Source organism: Drosophila busckii, chromosome 3R (genome assembly GCF_011750605.1).
Source record: "Drosophila busckii strain San Diego stock center, stock number 13000-0081.31 chromosome 3R, ASM1175060v1, whole genome shotgun sequence".
Classification (NCBI taxonomy): domain Eukaryota; kingdom Metazoa; phylum Arthropoda; class Insecta; order Diptera; family Drosophilidae; genus Drosophila; species Drosophila busckii.
The window spans coordinates 6,269,925-6,289,531 of NC_046607.1; the positions used below are offsets into that span (position 1 = coordinate 6,269,925).

Below are 19,607 nucleotides of genomic sequence, written 5' to 3' on the forward strand. Positions count from 1 at the left end.
TAACTCGAAACTTCTTTCCTATTTATTAGCCTTTGCCTGTTTACTGTGCCTGACGTGTGCGGCTCATAAAACCTGTCGCCAAAGTGGCGATGACCTTGTTCGCCCCCGACACACGACGCTCCCTTGCCTTCTTGTTTGTGAGTAAGAAATTCAATTTGCATTATATTTCTTACGATCTGTACATGTTGCCGTACAGATATATAGGACATAACATTTATATAGAGCGTAGGTAATAAATATGAATTGAAGTAGACTAGCAGACTTTTCTGCGGAAATATGCGCTGGCATAAATTTAATTTCACAAAAGACACACGTATGTGTGTGTGTGTGTGTGTGTGTGTAAATGAGCGTAATTTTTCCAACTGTTGGCAACTTCATTGAAATTGGCAAGCGTCTTGCTAAAGTTTCTGCAGAAAGAAAGAAATTTGATTAGCTGCTGTCATTTTTCAACTGCTGTTGTTTTTCGATTTGGTTTGTTTTTTGCTTACGCTCAACAACAATAAAACAGCAACGGTTCATGGCTGATTGACCCATCGTAAATCTCACAGCGGTATCCAAACGGAATTCATTTTACGTTTGCGCATCAACGCACAAACTCGAGCCAAAGGCTGAAAATTGTAGCATACTTATTGGGGGCGACGCACCTATTTAAAAAGGCCGCTCTGACCTTAAGCTCGGCTATTTTTATACACACACACACACACACACACAGACAGAGTACAGTTGTTTGTGTATGTGTGTGTGTTTTTAGTGGGAAGGAGCTCGTTATCCTTGCGCACGGGCTTGTTACGCTGCAGGCACTTGTAACTTTCCACATAAATTAACTGTCAAAAGAACAGCCGGCAAGTCCTGCTGCCAGCCAACAGGATACCGCAAACATTGCTGCTTGCTAGTACAACTTATTCTCTTTTTGTTATGCATCCTGTTGCTGCTTTAATTACATTGTTCAATTAATCTATATACACTTTTTTTTTCTTTAGTAAGCTCACTGTGTGCATTGCATAATTTATGTACATATTTGATTATTGTGATTACTTGAGCTTTAACATTTGAATTTTAAATGTGTATGAACATTAACAATGCCCACATATTAAATATTCATATACAAATTTTGTATGTTATACTTTCTAATTTCGTTGTGTATGTATGTGTGTGTGTGTGTGCGGCACGTGTCAACATAATTGCTTAATAAATAGTCATAAATTTCGTCGAAAACTTTGTCCTTTGTCCTTGTGACAAATTTTCGCATACTTTTCTACTTACCAGCGCCTAATAGCCAACCAATTTATTGGCCATTTCTTGGCGTCAACTGTAATTTATGTACATACATTGTACGCGTATTATTCATGCCACGCCCATGCCCGCCCCGCTCGACTTGGACGATGAACTTGCCAAGCGGCGTGTGTTTTTTTTTTTTGCTCTGTTTATATTTTGAAATTTCATCATATCAGTTGGCAATACTTTTTTACGCTTTGTGGCATTGATTTATGTCTGACAGTTGGATTGTGTATTAGGTGTATCCTTAAATGATTTAGTGCTGAACAACTTTAGCTCGATTGAGATAACATGTTTATCAATTGTTTACAATTTGTTTAGCCTCTTTTTGTTGCAATCTTTACATCCAAGCACTTCCGCTTTAAGTCTGCTGCATAAACAATATTTAAACAAATAGACAATGTGCCTAGCATATCTGCAATCTGTATTGTTATAGCTTTGTATGCAAATCGACCGCAAATTGAACTGCCAAGTAACTCAATATCTATTGTTAGTACAAATTCAAGAGTCAAGCTTGCAACTATATATTGCCGCATTTGGTAGCTATAGAAGTCTACAGTTTTATCTGATTTGTGTGATCATTTGTCAGCAATTAATTTAGCAGCAAAAATTTGTTAGTCAAGGGCAGCAGCAGCGGCAAAAATTCATTAATTTTGGCACAGCTGTCTGTGTGTGTGTGTGTTTGTGCCAAAAGTTGGTAACAGCAACGTTCCAAATCAATTAATAATCGCCTGAATGTCACGCTCTATGTGTGTTATGTGTGTGTGTTTGTTGCATGCAACATGTAACAAAATGGTGCGCGTGCTCTTTGACTTTGTGCCACATCCTGTGCCTGTTTTTGGCCTCACAGCACGCATGCAATGAACGTGAGCAAAGTAAGAGAGTGGGCGCTGTCAAATCGTCATGTGCTTGTTAAATTTTCATTTGAGCCTGGCCTAGTTTTGTGCACTAAACTAAATGGCAAACAACGCAGTGGGTCGAGTATCTTTTGGGATCTAGACTAAAGCGCTTAGCTGCATTTCATTTAGTTTGGAATTGATAAAAAGTGCATAAGGAATATGCAACACGCTTAAATTGTTTAACAGCTTGTGTGTATTAGTTTTGTCACTTAAGCTGCGAGTATCCTGTGCATTAAAAGCAACTGCCAAAATGTAGTTGCAAGCCACAAGTAAATATCCGCCAGAAGCGCAGAGAGCAAAAGCCAAACATTAGCAACAACATTTGAGTGGCTTTATTGATATCAAAATCAATAATATCAGCAGAGATGCCACAAACTTAGTTTGTCAGCTGCTTGTACTTACGCTTTGTCGATGTCCTTGTACTTGCCATTGGCATTGTCGATGTCATGCTGTGGTGTGCGCTGTTCGTCCTTATAGCCAAGTTGCAATTACTGCTCGACATTCCCATAGTTATCACTCAATTTACAAATATAGACGCCACCCTTAAAAAAAAAAAACCACAAGTATCATCGTTAGTCGCTATGTGCGTGTGTGTGTGTGTCTCGAAGAAAATTATGCATTGTTATTTATTTATGGTTCAAGGCCATTCTAATTAAATTTATATTTCATAAATTGCGACAGCAATTTGTCTAATTATTTATGCGAAACAAGTTTCCGCCACTCCAAGCGCTAAATTCTGTGTACAAATTTACCCTCTAGACATCGAAGCATGTACAATATTTTAAGCTTTGATTTTTTGCTTATACAGCGTAGCTGGGATTCGTGCAGGCTTCTTTCGCTTTCCCGTGGCGCAGACACATCCTGTCAGGCTGCAAATTAACTGAAACCACTAAACAGTTTGAACAGCAGCATCAGCTGGCGCTCATAAGTAGGCAACAAAAAGCAACCAACACATCATCATTATTATTATTGTTGTTGCCATTGCCATTGTTGTTGTTGTTGTTGTTGCTGTTGCTGTTTAAGCTGCGCGACAATTTTCAATTTGCTGGCAACTCGTAGTCGCAAAATGGCTGCCATTTACTTTCCGTTTCCGTTACATTCTGCGCACGACTTTGCCGTTCGACTTGCTGATAAGATTGTTCCCCCCGCCACTCAATATATACTTCAATACATATATAAAAAGTCAGAGCTGTAGGCTCGTTGCTAGTAATTTGATTTGCTTTCGTGCCTAGCACAAATATGGGTTAATGCGATTTTTATGTCAATTGTATGCTGGATTTTTATGCCAGTCCTTTGTCGCTTGTGTGTCCTAAGGGACTAGCATATGACTCTGTCAAATGTGAGCTCAGCGCTCGGATTGCATGCGAATTTGCATATTAATCATCTGCAGCTTGATAATAAATTAATCGATATATGACAGCAGCAGCTGCATTTGCTGCATCCGACTTGCTAACACATACATTCACACATACAAATGTGCGTGTCGCATGCGTGACTTACATGCACACAATGCTGACGTGACCTTATAAATGTTGCAGCTATGTTGCCTTGTTGCAGCTGCCGCACCCTTTTTGCTACCGCCTGCTTATTTGCAGCACCATGTGTACATATGTTTATGCATTTACACTGTTGTGCAAAATTTTGCATTAATTAACGCTTAAATGTTTATTGATTTCTCTTGTGCTGTTAATTATTTGACTGCCTTGAAACGCAAATGAAAAATAAGCACACAGATATCTAATCGATGCACATTTGGGTAGCCTTGGTAAACTTAGCCAAGCTAATCAGTTTGGCTTTTTATATAAATGAAAGTATTATTGTGTAGTGCAGTGTAATGGTTTATATGCTTATCGATTATGTGCAGCTGCAGCGGATTGGGCAGCATTGTTTGCGCAGCACTTATGTGTGTGTGTATTTTGCCATTGAGCTGACCATTTCAATAATGCAGATTTTTGACGTCATTCAAATTTTAATTGACTGGCCTATGGGATTATTAATATATGCAGTTGGATATTTGAAATGAATATAATAATAAAGCATAAATACTTTAAGCCAAGCTGCTGCAATATAGTTCACGTACTAGTTCTTTTTGCATTGATCGTCAACTGTCATCTGTTACATTGAGCTTAAGTCTACAGCTTATGTTAGCCAAAGCTATGTTAACATCGATAGCTGCGTGACTATCGATTGTGTGCTTGATCTGCTCGCAATTAAAATCGCTACAAATTATATTTGCATCTTAATGCAATTTCTCACAATTGTTGTTTGCACTTAATTAACATTTTGATTGCAAAATTTATTTAATTGCATTGCTATTAAATTTTCATTTTTAATAATACAATTATGTTGATTTACATTTGATGCACAATTAAAATTGTTATAGCTAATTAAAAACGATTTTACACGAGAGCAGCTGCACATGGAATTTTATATTTTATATGTTAATATGCCGTGACGCTGTTTGCATGTCAAATAGCTGAGAAAACAAGAAAAATGTTTGCATATAAATACGTGGAGGCATAAATGCACACACACACACACACACACACACACACACATAAACGATGACATATGGCATACATATACATATACGAGCTAACTGCAAATAATGTGCCTGATTACGTGTTGTGCTTGAGCTTGTTTATGCCTATATTAGCCTCGCCAAATACTCAAATAAATCTGTGTGACTGTTGTTATAATTATAGTAAAAGCTTTGGTATATATACAAGTTATGTGAACTATTATGAAATTGATTCCACTTGCAGCCTCAGTCAATCAATCTGTGGCGTAACGCTGAACTTTGACATTTCACACAAAATGTTGTGCGACATATACCGAATATTTTCGGTCCTTTTTATGCGCAACGCATGATTTATATGTGATCTAATCGCTGACAACTTTGGCTACCTTAACAATAGGCCTAGACAATGTTGTACACTTGGCGTATACTTAATGTTTTAAGTACGTAGCTCCTGCCTATGACTTGCAGTCATTTAAATTACGGTAATTTATGATCTATCCTTGCTGTCTGTGTGTGGCTCTGAAAGCTATTTACAGTTATCTAAGCAGCAGCTGGCATCACGTTCGCTTGCTTTGCTTTTGTTGCTCGAGGCTCATAAAAATAAATTGTCGCCTCTCGCACAACAAAAACAAAAGTAATTTTCTATATGTGTCTGCTACCAAGGCAAGGCAAGAAATTTATTTGGTATAAGAGAGCGAAAATAAACGCTCAAATGTAAATTTATCCAAAGTGCAGGTTTTTTTTGAGTCTTTGAATGCTTTTTTGTGTTTTATTTTTAGCAGCAAACTTGCATTTAACACGCACATACAAAATGGCGGCTGTTTTGCATATGTGTGTGTGTGTGTACGTGTCAAAATTTGAAAATGAAATTTAAGAAATTGAAGCTTCTCCTGCCTCGAAATGTGACTAAAAGGCAAACACTGTTGCCAACGCCTTGTCAAGCGGACAGGTGACGTCAGCAGAGAAGAAGAACACATGCTCATAACTTAACAAAATGGCGGCGGCGGCGGCGTCGTCGTCGGCTGCCTGCAACTGAAATTCTATATTTATATAGCATAATATAAAATACACAAAATACATTTCTTTACGCGACTTGTGCATAATTTTAGCGTAAACAACAACACTTAAAAGCCAATTTAAAAGCACGCTACGTCAAATTGATTCTCAGCGCGCGGCGGGGGGCAAAAGCGAACTGAAATTGACATGGGCAGCTTAAAGAGCAAATCGCATAAGTTGGTTTACTTTTAATGAAAGCACAACCCCAAGCCCAAGGCAGGCAGCCAACTCGCTCTCTCTGCGTAACTGTAGCCAAGTAAGGACTTTTACTGCGTTTAATCCCAAAGTTGAAGAGTGCTCCAGAGACTAAGACCCAATGTATTTATGTGCGTCGTAGGTTTACTCAACGACCTGCAACATTCTATTTTACATAGAAAAACGCCGCCTACAGCCCCCAAAAGCAACCACACACACACCACACCCCAAACTACGCCCCAACGCACTTTACTGTGTGTTGTCTATTTTTAAGGGGCGGACGTAGCCAAAGCTGACGCTGGAGTTGGTTTCGTTTTGGCGAAAGCCAGTGTCGACCTCGAGTCATAAATTGGGCGCTGTGGCAGCATAACAATAAGTCACAAATACGCAAACAAAAACACACACATGCAAATGTATGTGTGTGTGTGTGTGTATATATATGCTTAACATATATGCACATTTAAATAGTTTGCATTATGAATTGAAATGTTCGCATTTCAAATTTAATTATTTAAAATGAATGCAAACAGACTGTCAAAGCTAATATGCTCTGTCTAGCGTAGCGTAGCATAAATCGCTTGAATAAGCAACATTCCGATATGTGCTTGTGTGTGTGTGTAAGTGTGTGCAGGATACACGAGCAGAAACCAGCAGCGTAGTCCAAGCAACGCAGGACATTTTTGCAAACATAAAAGCAATGTAAACAAACATGGGGCAGCAAGCTTAATAGACGCACACACACATACAAACAGAGGCATGTGTGTGTGGGTATTGAGCCAAAAGTTAAACCGTTAAAATTGGTTTAGTACGTGCGCTCTGTAGCGGGAGAGACTGAAATCGCCATGGCGCAGCCGACTGGATAAACGACAGCGAGTAATGGCATAAGTATCCGTCAGATACACAACAGCCAGCCAACATACATAGATGTCTATGGGCTCTCGCACTCTCTCGACACTGAAACAAAAACTAATTAAACTGCTGCCAGCCATATTAATAAGCACTTAAGTTTAATTTATTAATTGTTTGTGTGTGTTTTGTGCTTAATGCTTTTAATTGCAAAATGTGCACTGACATTGATAGACGCAATTGACTGTGTGTGTGCATTTGGTTTCTGATTTACGTATGCCAATCATTATGACAAGAGAGTCCTGCACGTGTGTGTGCCCATCGCCCTGTGGTTCTGTTCACCCACTCAGTTGGTTGCTGTAATCTTATTATGCGCATTCATACGCCCCATTGCACCAGTCTGGCCATAAGCTGGTCAGCAGCAGTACCACAGGGTCTAGTGCTGCTGCTGCAGCTGTTGCTGTTGGGCTTTGTTGTATGTCAGACAGACAGACAGACAATTTGCAATCGGGCAGCCAGCCATGTCCTTGACGCGCACACGCGCCACTCGTCTGCACAGTCTGTGTTCATGTTTGTGTGTGTGCCTAAGTGCTCATGTCTATGTGTGTATGCGTGTGCATTTACCTGTTTGTGGTCTATGTCCTAGCTAGAATGGTTAAGCGCCCACACTCTAATTGAGTTACATGCAACAACGCTCAATGTGTTTCAGCATTTGGCCATTGTCTCTGCTCTGTTGACAATGCTCTTGGCTTTCACCTTTTGAGTGCAATGGCTAAACGCATAAATTACACACCGGAAATGCGAAATAAGAGCTGCTGCCCTGCCCCTTACCCTCATCGAATGTCCTGTCACGTCACAGCCGCCTGCATGCCAATCAAGCCAATCAGAATACGCTTGCAAGCTTCAGCTTCAGCTTGAGCTTGAGTGCCGTTTGCTGTTTGCCGCTGCTGCTGCTGCTGCTGCTGCTGCTGCTGCTGCTTTCAATTGTCCTAATGAGCTACTTGCAGTAATCAGCTTTGGTCTAAAGTCAACAGAAAAGCAAACACAGCGCGCTTGGTCCTTCATAAATTTTATAATATGCTCAGCGTGACGCTCTTCAGACGCTTACAAACCTATTTAGAGCTTATTTTTTGAGCTGTTTTCATGCTTCAATTAAAATGTCGTCGCAAGACTCAAACTCAAGCTTAAACTCAAGTCTATTTCTGGCTGGAAGTCCTTGCTGCTGTTGGCTTTGACATTTGCCTGCGTGGGTTGCCACCAACTGCTACTTGCTGCTATTATAAAGTAAATGTCGTTTTTAGCCGCAGCGATATTTCCTAGTATCAGTTCAACTTAAACGAGCTTACCACGCGCTTCATGCCACACAATTTCGTTGCAATTCACATGCACAGCTTGCATATCCTTTGATGTTCTGACGCTGTTATTGATTTTCTTGCTCTGCAGTTGCAAATTGCCAGCAGACTTTGTATGCGTGTGCGTGTGTGTGGGTTGAAAGTTGTCTGGATTAAATGCCAAATTGGGATTGTTAATGCGCTGCAATCGACGCGTTGGCGTCTGATGACGCAAATTACGCGGCTAGCAACAGCTGATGTCATCTATATGAGCAATATTCTTGCGACGATGAGCGAACAGCAGCGGCATGTTGTTGCTTGTTGGGAAACCAAATTAAATAAATGGAAAAATTCGCCAAAGAGCGCCATTGATGAAAATTCTAGCACGCGCTGAAGACGATGACGCCACAACAACCACAACAACAGCAATGTGGTCAGACTTGTGTGTGTGTGTGTGTGGGTGGGTGCGTGAGTCCAAAAATAGTAGGAAGCACTTGAGCAACGAAGTGAAACCCATACCCTGTAACAGTTTTGCCAGCTCAGTCTGTCGGTTTAAACTTATGCAGTAAATGAATAGCAACATATTTTAAGCAATGAACATTTAAAATCAGAAGGCGTTCTGACCTTTTGCCAGACAACAATGCCAGCGCCCATGCATACAAGTGAACATGAGTGTCACATCCTGTTGCTTGACCCATTTGCAAACTCGCCATGTACGCCCACTCACACACCCACACACACACACATAGCCACAGCACAATCGTGGCCACATGGATAATTCCGTTTCCGCAGCTCGTTTGTCGCATTGCCTGCTTTTAGGCGCTCGCAGCTTAGCTGCATATATATGTTATATATACTGTAGTTATTTGCAGCTGCTGTACACGTTTCTGACTAGTTTTATGGTACGTGGCTTTTGGCCCACGTGCGGGAAGCCAAGTGCAGTCAAACAAGTTCGTTGAGTCTTTGTGTGTTTGAGGCAGAGATGAAAGCAGAGGCAGGCATAACTTTTGGCTTACCGAATTGTAAACTCAACTCATTCGTTTTTATTCATATTTCGCTTGCAGATATAACCGAACATAAGGCAAACGCAACAAGCAGCAGCCATATATACATACATATATATGTAGGTCACGTCCAGCTAGCAAAATATTTGTGAAGCTAAACAAGCAAGGACTGCGCTACTAGCGAAAGAAAGAGAGAGCGAGCTGGTCTGGTGTGCCTAATTAACGCGTGCGGTACGCATCTCTGGAAAATTAATAGCAACGCCTCCTCTACTACCCACAACCACACACACACACATACCCACATCTAACCGCCAGCCAGTCCGCCCCCAGGGTCGCCTGCAATCAACGGAACTCAGCGCTGCAGAGCAGAAGGACACAGTCCTCGTTGCTGCTTGCAAATTAAATTTCCTCAAGTTTTTATCTCACAGACAGTCAGTCAGAGAATAAGAGAGAGAGAGAGAGAGAGAGAGAGTGTGTGCCCAAGCTGCCAAGGTGCCCAAGTTTCGTGTAGATATGTTTAGCTCTAGCTAGAATTTGATATTGAGGGCACGTGTTTTCAATTCATTCATATACAGGGTTCCTCTCTCAATTTATGATCTTCAAAAAGTGCGTTCAATTTCAAAATGTCGTTTGCAAATGTAAATAGTCATTATAATTTTTGTGTAAACCGAAGGCAGAAGATGATAAAATGTGTTTTTGAAATTTTAATAAACAAATATTTATTACAATATTTAGTATTTGTGTGTCAAGCATTCATTGCATTGACGAAAACAAAACACAAATGATGATGCAAGAAAATTAAATTAAAGCTAATTATTAGTAATTATTATAATGTGATGTTATACATATATAAACTACATAAAACAATAAAAAATAAATATATATATATTAAACTAAAGTTAGTAAACAAAACATAACTTTAAACAACATGTTAACCAACAACTGATAAAAGCGATAAACAAGCATAAAATAAAAGCAAACAAAAACTAAAAAGAGCAAATACAAATTTCATTAAGTAGATTTTTTGAATTACATTTAATTCCTTATATAATCTTAAAAACAAAACGAATAAAGAACACTCTACTGTATACACATACACTAACAAAAAAAAAAAAAAACAAAAAATGAATGCGTTTTTCTACTTGAAAATTAAAAATTGAGAAAGCAACTGTTGCGTATAAACAAAACAAGCAGAACAATTATATACAGACATTCATTATTGATTAAAAACACTCTTTAATTCGTACTAACTAGAGATTGTAAATTTTTCCAAATTTAGCTTGCTATATATATATTTAAATCTATATATACATGCAAATGTAAATGTTGTGCGAATCTAACTAGATAACATTTATATGAAATATGAAATATATTTATAGATCAAATACGTTAACAAAATATATGTGTGTAAAAACAAAAGAGAACAAATAGCGTCAAAAGTTATTTTTGCATAATATTTTACCAGTTTTGTTAACTATCTGTGTCTGTGTGTTATTCTTCTCGTCCTATATAAATAACTTCTCTATTCAAATGTCAGTGTTATACGTATACAAGTATATATCGTAATCTTTACTGTTAATACTGTCACTATAAACAATTTCCTTACAATAGTCTTAACTTTTGTAACATATAATGTAATCAAGCTTACAAAATTTGTTTTTCTCTTGTTAAGTTTTTTTTGTTTTAGGTATGTAAATCGCATTTCTTCCATCTTAAAATTAAACGAAAATCAATTCACACTTTCTAACGATTTCCTTAAAGTTTCTAAACATCTTTGTTTCTGTCACTTTTGGCCACGCTCAAAATCATCCGAAAACCCAATACATAAGTTTTACTATAAGTTTTTTGTTATTGATTTGCAATAAATATGTCAAATATAAGTAAATTATTTTGTAAAATATTTTCTGCTGTTGTGTTTTTATTTCGTTAAAATAAAACGCATTTTGTAAAAAAATATAGAAAACTAACAAACTTTTTACACACACAAATAAAGAAACAAAATTAAAAAAAAAAAAAACATATTAAGCGCAAAGTTCAATTAATAAAATTTAGAATTTTAATACTATAAATATAGTTGCATAGTTTCCCAATTTATATGCATTAAATTATATAATAAATAACAAAAAGGAAAACATAGTGCATAGAGAAAACGAGTTTCAGCAAACTGCAAAATAGTAATTTGTTTCAAACTCGTAGAATGTGTACTTTAAAATTGAATTAAATTCAACAAATATACAAATTTAACAAATTAACTAGGTGCATTGAACAAATGCCCAAAACCAATTGAATCGAACCACAATAGATGTATGAACTGCTTTACTACAAGTCCTGCTGATCCGCAAAGTCTGTTCCTCAGCTTGCAGCTTGCGGACCTAATGCACACCCAAGAGCAAGAGCATTGCCAACTTAAGCCTTAAGCCTAAGCCTTGCAGCAGTTGAGGGCGATATAGAGCTTCGCTCAATTCAATTTTCAACGCAAAGATGAGCTCAGCTCATCCGCGCTGCATAAATGTAATGAACGAGTTCATTTGAACTAATTGCTGTTAATCTTGGCTTAGCTTTGCTCTGCTCCGCTCTTTGTGTTTGGCATGCAAAGTAACTTTACACACTCACACACAGATACACACACTCTAATACTAATACACAGACACACATGACTACAAGAAGCTTATACACAGACGCGACGCATACTTAACATGGTTATATAATGTTGATAATAATTGATAATGATGAATGTGTTCGCCCAATGCTTTGCAACGCGTAGTGGCATTGGGAACAGTTACTCCAACAATAATTCCAGGCATATCGAAGCATTTGAAGCATTTTGACAGCAATCAGCAAACGGCAAAATATAAAACGACGGCAATAAAAATAAAATTATAATAATCATAATAATAATAATATAATGTTTAGCGCTTAAATGGGATCAGCTGAATGGAGTAGTCCATATATTGAAAAGCATTTAAAGTAAACAAAATTTGAAAGAACCATGCCCATAGAGAACACACACACACACCAACAAACACAACAAATAACACTCAAGCAAACACTTGGTGCAAGTCACATAAATAATATATATATATAGATTATTTCAACATTTATGCAACAATCACAAAATGACACTAATAAAACATAGAAAAATCAAATGAAAAGAAAGTAATTATTATATAAAAAATATAGTTTTGTATTTATGAAAATTATATGCACAACTTACCGACAACCTAAACTAACAGCTAAACGTGTAACTTAAATTTCTAAAAATTATGGCAATTTAAAACGCGTTTAAAACAACACACACCCCATAATATATATATATAAATAATACGATACTTATAACATTACTTACATATATATTTATAAATCTTAACTGATTTAAAGCGAATGAAAATCATTTAGTTGCCTGCACTCACACAAAAAAAAAAAGAAAATAATATTAAAAACCAAAATTTCAAATTATTTCTAACACCATACCCAAAGCTATAAAATGGAATCAAAAAGTACTTATAATAAATAAAAATAAAATACAAAAACTAACTTTAAAACTGTACTTATTACAACAAAAAACGCAAAAACATATAAAACTATTAATACAAAACAAAAAATACGGTTTAAGTCAAGTTTTTGAACAAATACTCATTGTTACAAATGTTTAATAAAATAATGCAAATATACACCCATATACATATATGTATATATCTATATAAAATTAAATATATATACATATATTTGAAAAGTCAAATGAGCCGTGTTAAACTTCAAACAACATGCATCTACATAAATACGTGCATATATACACATATATATATTTTTCCCCTCTTTAGAACATTTAGTTATTTATTAAAAAAAAGTAACAAATAAACATTACAATTAAGTGTTAGTCTTATATACATGCATAATTATACAAAGTAAAAAGACGAAAGAAAAAAAACTAAAAACAACAGCTAAAAGAAAGTCATGAAACGAGACAAGAAAATTTCAATTGCGAGAAGCGATAACAAAATGACGAAAACCGCAGCAGAGAAATTTTAATGTAAAAGTAATCGTTTCGCCTTTTGGGTTAAATCGAAGTATATGTTGTTTTATAAATGTATTATTTATGCGTACATATTTTGTTTGTTCACATTTCAACTGATCAAACATGAAATGATTTACTTACATTGATTGAGAAATAAAAATTATTAAACAAAAGAGCACGAACAAATGTTTTCTTACAATATTAATGACATTGCATATGGCTTACAGGTTTGGCTGAATAAATGATCTCATTATTTAGTATATATACTTTGCACATTTAACTCATATTTTTATTTCATTCAATTTAAACAGGAGGATAGCTTATCAGTATGGAATCGGACTGCCACTGACATGACCAGTACAACGCGTATACGTGATACGTTACGCAGGATATTAAATATACCTCTGACCACGGCAATGGAGTATAAGATACACTGTGATAGCCTTAAATACGTTTCAATGTAAGTAATTGCTTTTGAGCTAACATCATTATTCGTTTCTAAACAGGCCTGCATCCTGCTTAGGCCCCGTAGACATTATCGCTTGCTTAAGTCTAATCAAGTTCGATGCAAGCATGCAAAGAGTTCACGATATCGTTGACATCGTTGTCAACAACAGTCACATTGCTAATAATCAAATACATATTTCTATTATTTTGCAGTAATAAAGGCGCGTTGAAAAGCTGAAATTCAGCTAATTACTACAAACACAAAACAAAAACAATAATTCAGCAAACAGATGACTTAGACACTAGCAGTTGGAGCAAGGATAACGCAGAATCAACCACAGAACAGACTCAACAGCACAATTTACACAACGGCAATAGCATAAATAACACTAGGAAGGCAGCCGCTCTTAATGATGATGATATTTGAGAATATTAACTATGTACGAACCATTAAAGACTTTTTAGAATTACCCATCCCCCCCAGGCCAATCGAAACACCAAGCTAACAATAAAACGAGCAAGCATACATACAATATATTTAGGACAAATCTTTGTATTTGTATACATTTTACAAAGTGTGCTGTATATATATGAAACGCCATAAATATTTTAGTGTGTATGTATAAAGCTTACATTAGCCATTCCCAATTTAAAGTTCATTACTGCATATAAAATTTTCAAACACAAACTTTTTACAATCAAAGTTAAATTTATATTCAACGTTGCAACTATTATACTATGTAATATATATTAATAACAATCAGACGCCTTAAAAACTAACTTCCACAGTTGCTGCTCTCCTTCTTTTGATTATACAATTTTAATCAGCTAACCTGTCAAGTAGTTCACATTTAAAAATACACTTAATATGTATAACCAGGAGGCACTTCAACATCTGCCAGTTAACGCCACCAGTCAGCTAGTGGTTCACTAGTATTATCTGTTTGATATGATTATTTAAGCATTATTATTATAAAGAGAAAATGAATAATCAAATTGTTTTTGTTCTGCAAGAAATACAAGTTTTTACATGAAAAAAAAGAGAAATAAGAAAAACAAACTATTGAAACGAAAAAAAACCCAGTTGTTTTGCATACTTATATATATTTATGTAAATAGTATGTATGTATAGCATATGCACATCAACACATAAATATACATACATACATGGACAATGGACGCTCGCAAATTAGAAGGCAACTAAAAAATTGTTAATATATTCTGCTGGATGCTCTGAAAATCAACCGATTTTCATTTGGGTGAATTAAGCTTCTAATTCGCGAGCAAATACACTGCAGATACCATTTTCCCTCACTACACAAGCCTACTTCCAAGAACAGTACAACCAATACCACAGAAGCCTAATAAAAAATATAATTAATGTTTCAGAATTTATTTTAAATAAAATTTTTGTTTTAACTTAATTGTGTTCCCATTACAAGGAACCGAGGGGTGGTTCAGCTTCAGCATATTAATATGAATTTTAATCTTATGGAAACATTGTGCTGCATTCTAAAGTAAAACTTATGCTCTAATTGTCACTTTATTTGTCTTCGAAGCAGGTCAGATCAACTATATAGACATTAGATATGAGACAATCGCCTTCCTAAAAAGAGTAAACAAACTTCATTAATAACAATTGCATGCCAGGTGTATATGCGTTATTATTTACAGCAGGTGTAATGCCCACTAAAGCATCAGCATGTCCATAGAATTCCTCCTTCAATGATATGACAATTGTCTGTAAATTTGTAGTATGATCCCTTATATATGAGGCAACTTTGCCAATGTTTGTGTTGTCCAGGGCAGCATCAATCTCGTCAAGCACAAAAAACGGTGCCGGATGATAACTGCAGAATCAAAAGCAGACAGCTGTTAGCTTTGAACATGTAAATTTTGCTTATGCGACCTACCTGTGCGTAGAGAAAAGCAATGCAAGAGCAGCAATGGTTTTCTCGCCACCACTTAGGTTGCTCATGGGCTGGAAACGTTTGCCAGGCGCTACACAATTGTAATTGATGCCATCAAGATAGGGTTCCTCGGGATTATCTGGTCCTATATAAGCTTGGGCGGCTTCGTTGCGCGCCAGTTTTTTGTAAATGCCATCAATAGCATCGGAAATGTGCTGGCAACATTGCACAAATCTTGCTGAGCGCTCATTCTTAACCTTTTCAAATGCAGCTTTAGCTTTCTTGGCCTTTTTTCGCGCATTTTCAAATTCCTCATTGGTCGACTGCACTTTTTCCGTAACCAGATCCAATTTTTGCATGGCTTTCATATTGGGTGTTTGTATGCGCTCCAGAATGTCCAACTTGGCTTGCAGATCCTTTTGTAGCTGCTCATTGGTCTTCTTGAAGGCAGAGTCGTCTTTTAACTTGCAAAGTTCACGTGGCAACGAGCGATAGTCCACCTCAATGCTAGGGTTAATAGTTGCAGATTAGTATGTTTGCCTGCAATAGCAATAATTACTTACGGATTTTCGCTCATAGCGGATGTTGCAGATGTGGAGGGCTCAATACTGTCCGTTTCACTTTGACGTACTGCATCGTCTAGCGTGCCACGCAACAATGGAACCACAATGCAATCTGTTTTGGCTTGCAACAAAATGTTTTGTCGCTCGTTTTTCTTCGCTTCGATTTTCGACTCAACCGATGACATTTGGCTGCCCACATTGTGAATTTCCTTGGCCAAGTTAGCAACATCGCGACGTGCCTTAGATATTTCCTCTTCCATGTCATCAACAGCTTGCTTCTTAGCTTGTTTCTCCTGCTTAAACTTTTCCATTTTCTCCTTCTCCTCGTCCATTTCTTTTAGATAGCGCGCTTCGGCCGCCTTTAAGCCCTCCAGCATATCTTCTTCATCCTGTACGCTGCGTTCCCATCGCTCCACATTCTCTGCAAAAATGAATACAACATTATACACGAAGTATATCTTGGCTAAACAATTACAAACTCACTGCGCGTATCCTTCTGTTTCTCAAAATCTAGCTGTGTATTTATATCATCGATCTGCTGCTCGAACTCGGCGCGCTTGCGTGCGCGCTCCTGTTGCATAACCAGCTCACGCTCTTCATACTGACGAATATTTTTCACGCCCAGGCGAGTACAGAAGGCTGCAAATACCTTATCCTCCACATTGTTCATATTCTCCTTTATTTCCTGTATTTGCTCCTCCCGTTCTTGCATGCGGCGCTCAATTTCAGTTATTTTAGGCTAGATAAGAGCATTATTTTGTAACATAAATATAGAAACCATATACACAGTTACTCACTACACATTCATCCAACTGTTCCTGCACCAGCTCCAATTGACTGTCGTATTGGCTGATGGATTTTTTTGAAGATTCCAAATCCACCATGCTGTACTTGAGTCGATTTTCCAAGCCCTTTATTTGCGACTCAACAGTGGCCAATTCACTCTGCTTGCGCGACTTTTTAACCAGCTCCTTGAGCTCTTCGTTGAGGCGCTCTTTCTGCATCTTTAGCTGTGCCATATGCTTCTCGTCCCATCGTTTAGCCTTACGTGCCAAATCATGACTACCGCCGGAGATAAGGCCAGACTTTTGGTAAAAGGTGCCATCCAGTGCCAAGGCATCATAACGCGACCGATCGGTTTCATAGGCCACCTTCATGGCGTCCTCAGGTGTCTCGCAAACCAGAGCATTGCCAGTGGCAAACAAGACAGCGCGCTCAATCTCCGGTGGCTCGAATTTGAGCACATCGAATACCAGGCGCACATTACGCGGCTCGTCTATGTTGCGCAAACGCTCCTTTAGCGGCTTCACCTGCAAATAGTCAAGTGGCAGAAATGTCTCCACTTCCAGCATTTGCTCCTTCAGTATCTGCAAAAAAAAAAAAAGGTTTAGTAATTCGGTTATACATAACATTCAACATTTATATTTACCTGAATACAATGACGCGCGGTTTTCTCAGTGTCCACAATGATGGCTTCCATGAATTTGCCTAGCACTTTGGTGACGGCCACGTTGTAACGTTTGTGCGTGGGCTGACACATGTTGATCATGCGATCGTAGACGCCCGGCACCTGTTTTTTGAAAAGCTCTACCACTTCTTGTTTCTTTTTGCGCCGCGCATCTTCGTGCTTGTCGCTTTTGGCATCTCCCAGCTGATCGCGTACATTCTCCAGCTCACGCTGCTTCTCAGCAATTTTCTCCTTTGAGCTGCCCACATCGCGACGCAACTCGTCCTTAATGCGATTCTGCTCTTCCAGCGCTGCCTGCGATGACTTAATGTGATCCATGAGCTTATCACGCCGCTTAACGGCCTCGTCACGCTGTAGTGATAGCTTCTTATAGGATTCCTCCACAGAAGCTCGTCGATTTGTTTCACCATCCAGCGTATCTTGCTCGGATTTTTGCTCGCGATTTACAGAATCCAACTCGGAGCGGTATTGTGTAGCGGTGGCCTCAGCTTCCTGCTTCAGTCGATCATATTCCTGCACAAGTCCCTCCTCCATGTTGACACTTTTGCCACGCCGCTGAGATTCATTTTCAATTTCATCCTCAAAGCGCTTTTTAAGAACTTCCACATCATTCAATTGCTTTTCTAATTTCTGTATATCCTGCTGATGCGCATTGTCCGCCTCACGAGCCGTCTCTAGAGTCTTTTGCAATGATACCAGCTTCTTCTTGCAATGCGTTACCTTTTCCTTGGCTTTAATGTAAAGCGGCCGTCGTTTGTTAAGTTGTGTTTCAAATTCGCGTATTTCCTGCTCTATTTTTGCCAAGTCTCGTGATATTTTACCAGCATCCTTTTTCTTTTCGCGCAGCACTTCGTCAGCTGATTCTTTTCGCTGTTCCACTGCTTTCAGCTCTTGCTGCTTTACCTCCAGGTCGGCAACGTACTTTTGTATGTCTTTTTCAACGTGAAATAGGCGGAACAATTGATATTCTACTTGTTTCTCATTCTACAAAGAAACTAAATGAATACAATTGTCATCAAAAACTTAAAAATGCTTACATATTCAGCCTGTAGACGAGTGTAGCGCTCAGCTTCCATTTTCTCGTGCTTTGCCTCTTTACGTTCGGCAGCAATACCCTTCTTCTTTTGATACGTAAACTGCGTCTCTTCCTCTGCGACAATCATTTCCTGTTTCAGGCGATTGTAGTCATCCTTCAGCAGACCCGATCTATAAGCAGTTTTTTGTTAATATACATAAATTAATAATAAGCTATTTATCTTAACCTTACCCACTAATTTCCTCAAACAGTGCAGTTCGCTCTTTGGGCGTTTTCATGGCTATATTTTCCACGGCACCTTGGAAAACTAAGAAGTTTTTTGCTTTGACATTGATGCCCAGTTTCTCCAACTTATTCAGGTACGTATTGCTCGAGACACTCTGCAATATATATATACATTATAACAGTGCATTACATACAGTGGGCTTAGGCAGGTAAGAGCAAGGTTAGCTGTTGTTTATAATGTACCTCGTTGTTGATTCGATACTCGGAAGAACCGCTAATAACAGCCCGCTGAAAATCCATATGCTTTTGACCATCCAGAATAAATTTAGCAGTCACATAGCAACTTCGCGCCACTGGCTTTCCAATAGAGGAGCCATGTATGAGATCGTTTAAACGTTTTACACGCAGGCTTGAAGTCTTTTCGCCCATTACAAAACTAATGGCGTCCATAAAGTTTGATTTGCCGGAGCCATTAGGCCCAATAACGGCATTAAATTGCTTCAAAGGACCCACAACAATGTGACCACGGTAAGACTTGAAGTTCTCCATTTCTATGTATTCAAGAAAGGCGGTTTCGTCTTCTGCCTTACGCACTGCCGATCCCACCGCTCTGTGTGCAACTTCCTCATCATCTTCAGCCATTATATTAATGCACTATACAAAAACGGAAACGAAAACAAAACTATTTTAGCGTCTTGCTGTTTTTTCGCCAAGCTTCTTCTATACGTTGCCATTCACAACGATTTCAGTCAGTGTTGAAAAATGAATACGAAAATGTATCGGTCATCCATCACAGACAAACCTCAGTCTGTTTGT

General features: G+C 38.0%; 2 protein-coding genes across 3 annotated transcripts in view; one reads left to right on the forward strand and one right to left on the reverse strand.

Annotated features, from left to right (window-relative positions):
- Positions 1-14,644, forward strand: part of LOC108603169 (eukaryotic translation initiation factor 4E type 2) — a 30,802-nt gene extending 16,158 nt beyond the window's left edge. The window contains exons 3-4 of one of the 2 annotated variants that reach the window (XM_017991726.1): positions 13,454-13,602; positions 13,666-13,775. In XM_017991726.1, the coding sequence (XP_017847215.1) occupies positions 13,454-13,602; positions 13,666-13,741 (225 nt within the window). In that variant the 3' untranslated portion in view covers positions 13,742-13,775. Of the gene's footprint in view, positions 1-13,453; positions 13,603-13,665; positions 13,776-13,802 lie in introns of those variants that run through there. The other variant, XM_017991727.1, reaches the window with a different exon arrangement.
- Positions 14,645-14,998: 354 nt separating this feature from the next.
- LOC108604647 (structural maintenance of chromosomes protein 1A) lies at positions 14,999-19,487 on the reverse strand. The gene is made up of 10 exons (XM_017994197.1): positions 19,035-19,487; positions 18,798-18,946; positions 18,568-18,736; positions 17,492-18,514; positions 16,860-17,429; positions 16,546-16,801; positions 16,063-16,483; positions 15,503-16,006; positions 15,262-15,439; positions 14,999-15,195 (listed from the first exon to the last, which is right to left on the reverse strand). Exons 1-10 carry the CDS (start codon positions 19,431-19,433, stop codon positions 15,133-15,135), a joined length of 3,732 nt encoding a protein of 1,243 aa, XP_017849686.1. The 5' UTR covers positions 19,434-19,487; the 3' UTR covers positions 14,999-15,132.
- Positions 19,488-19,607: the final 120 nt, after the last annotated feature.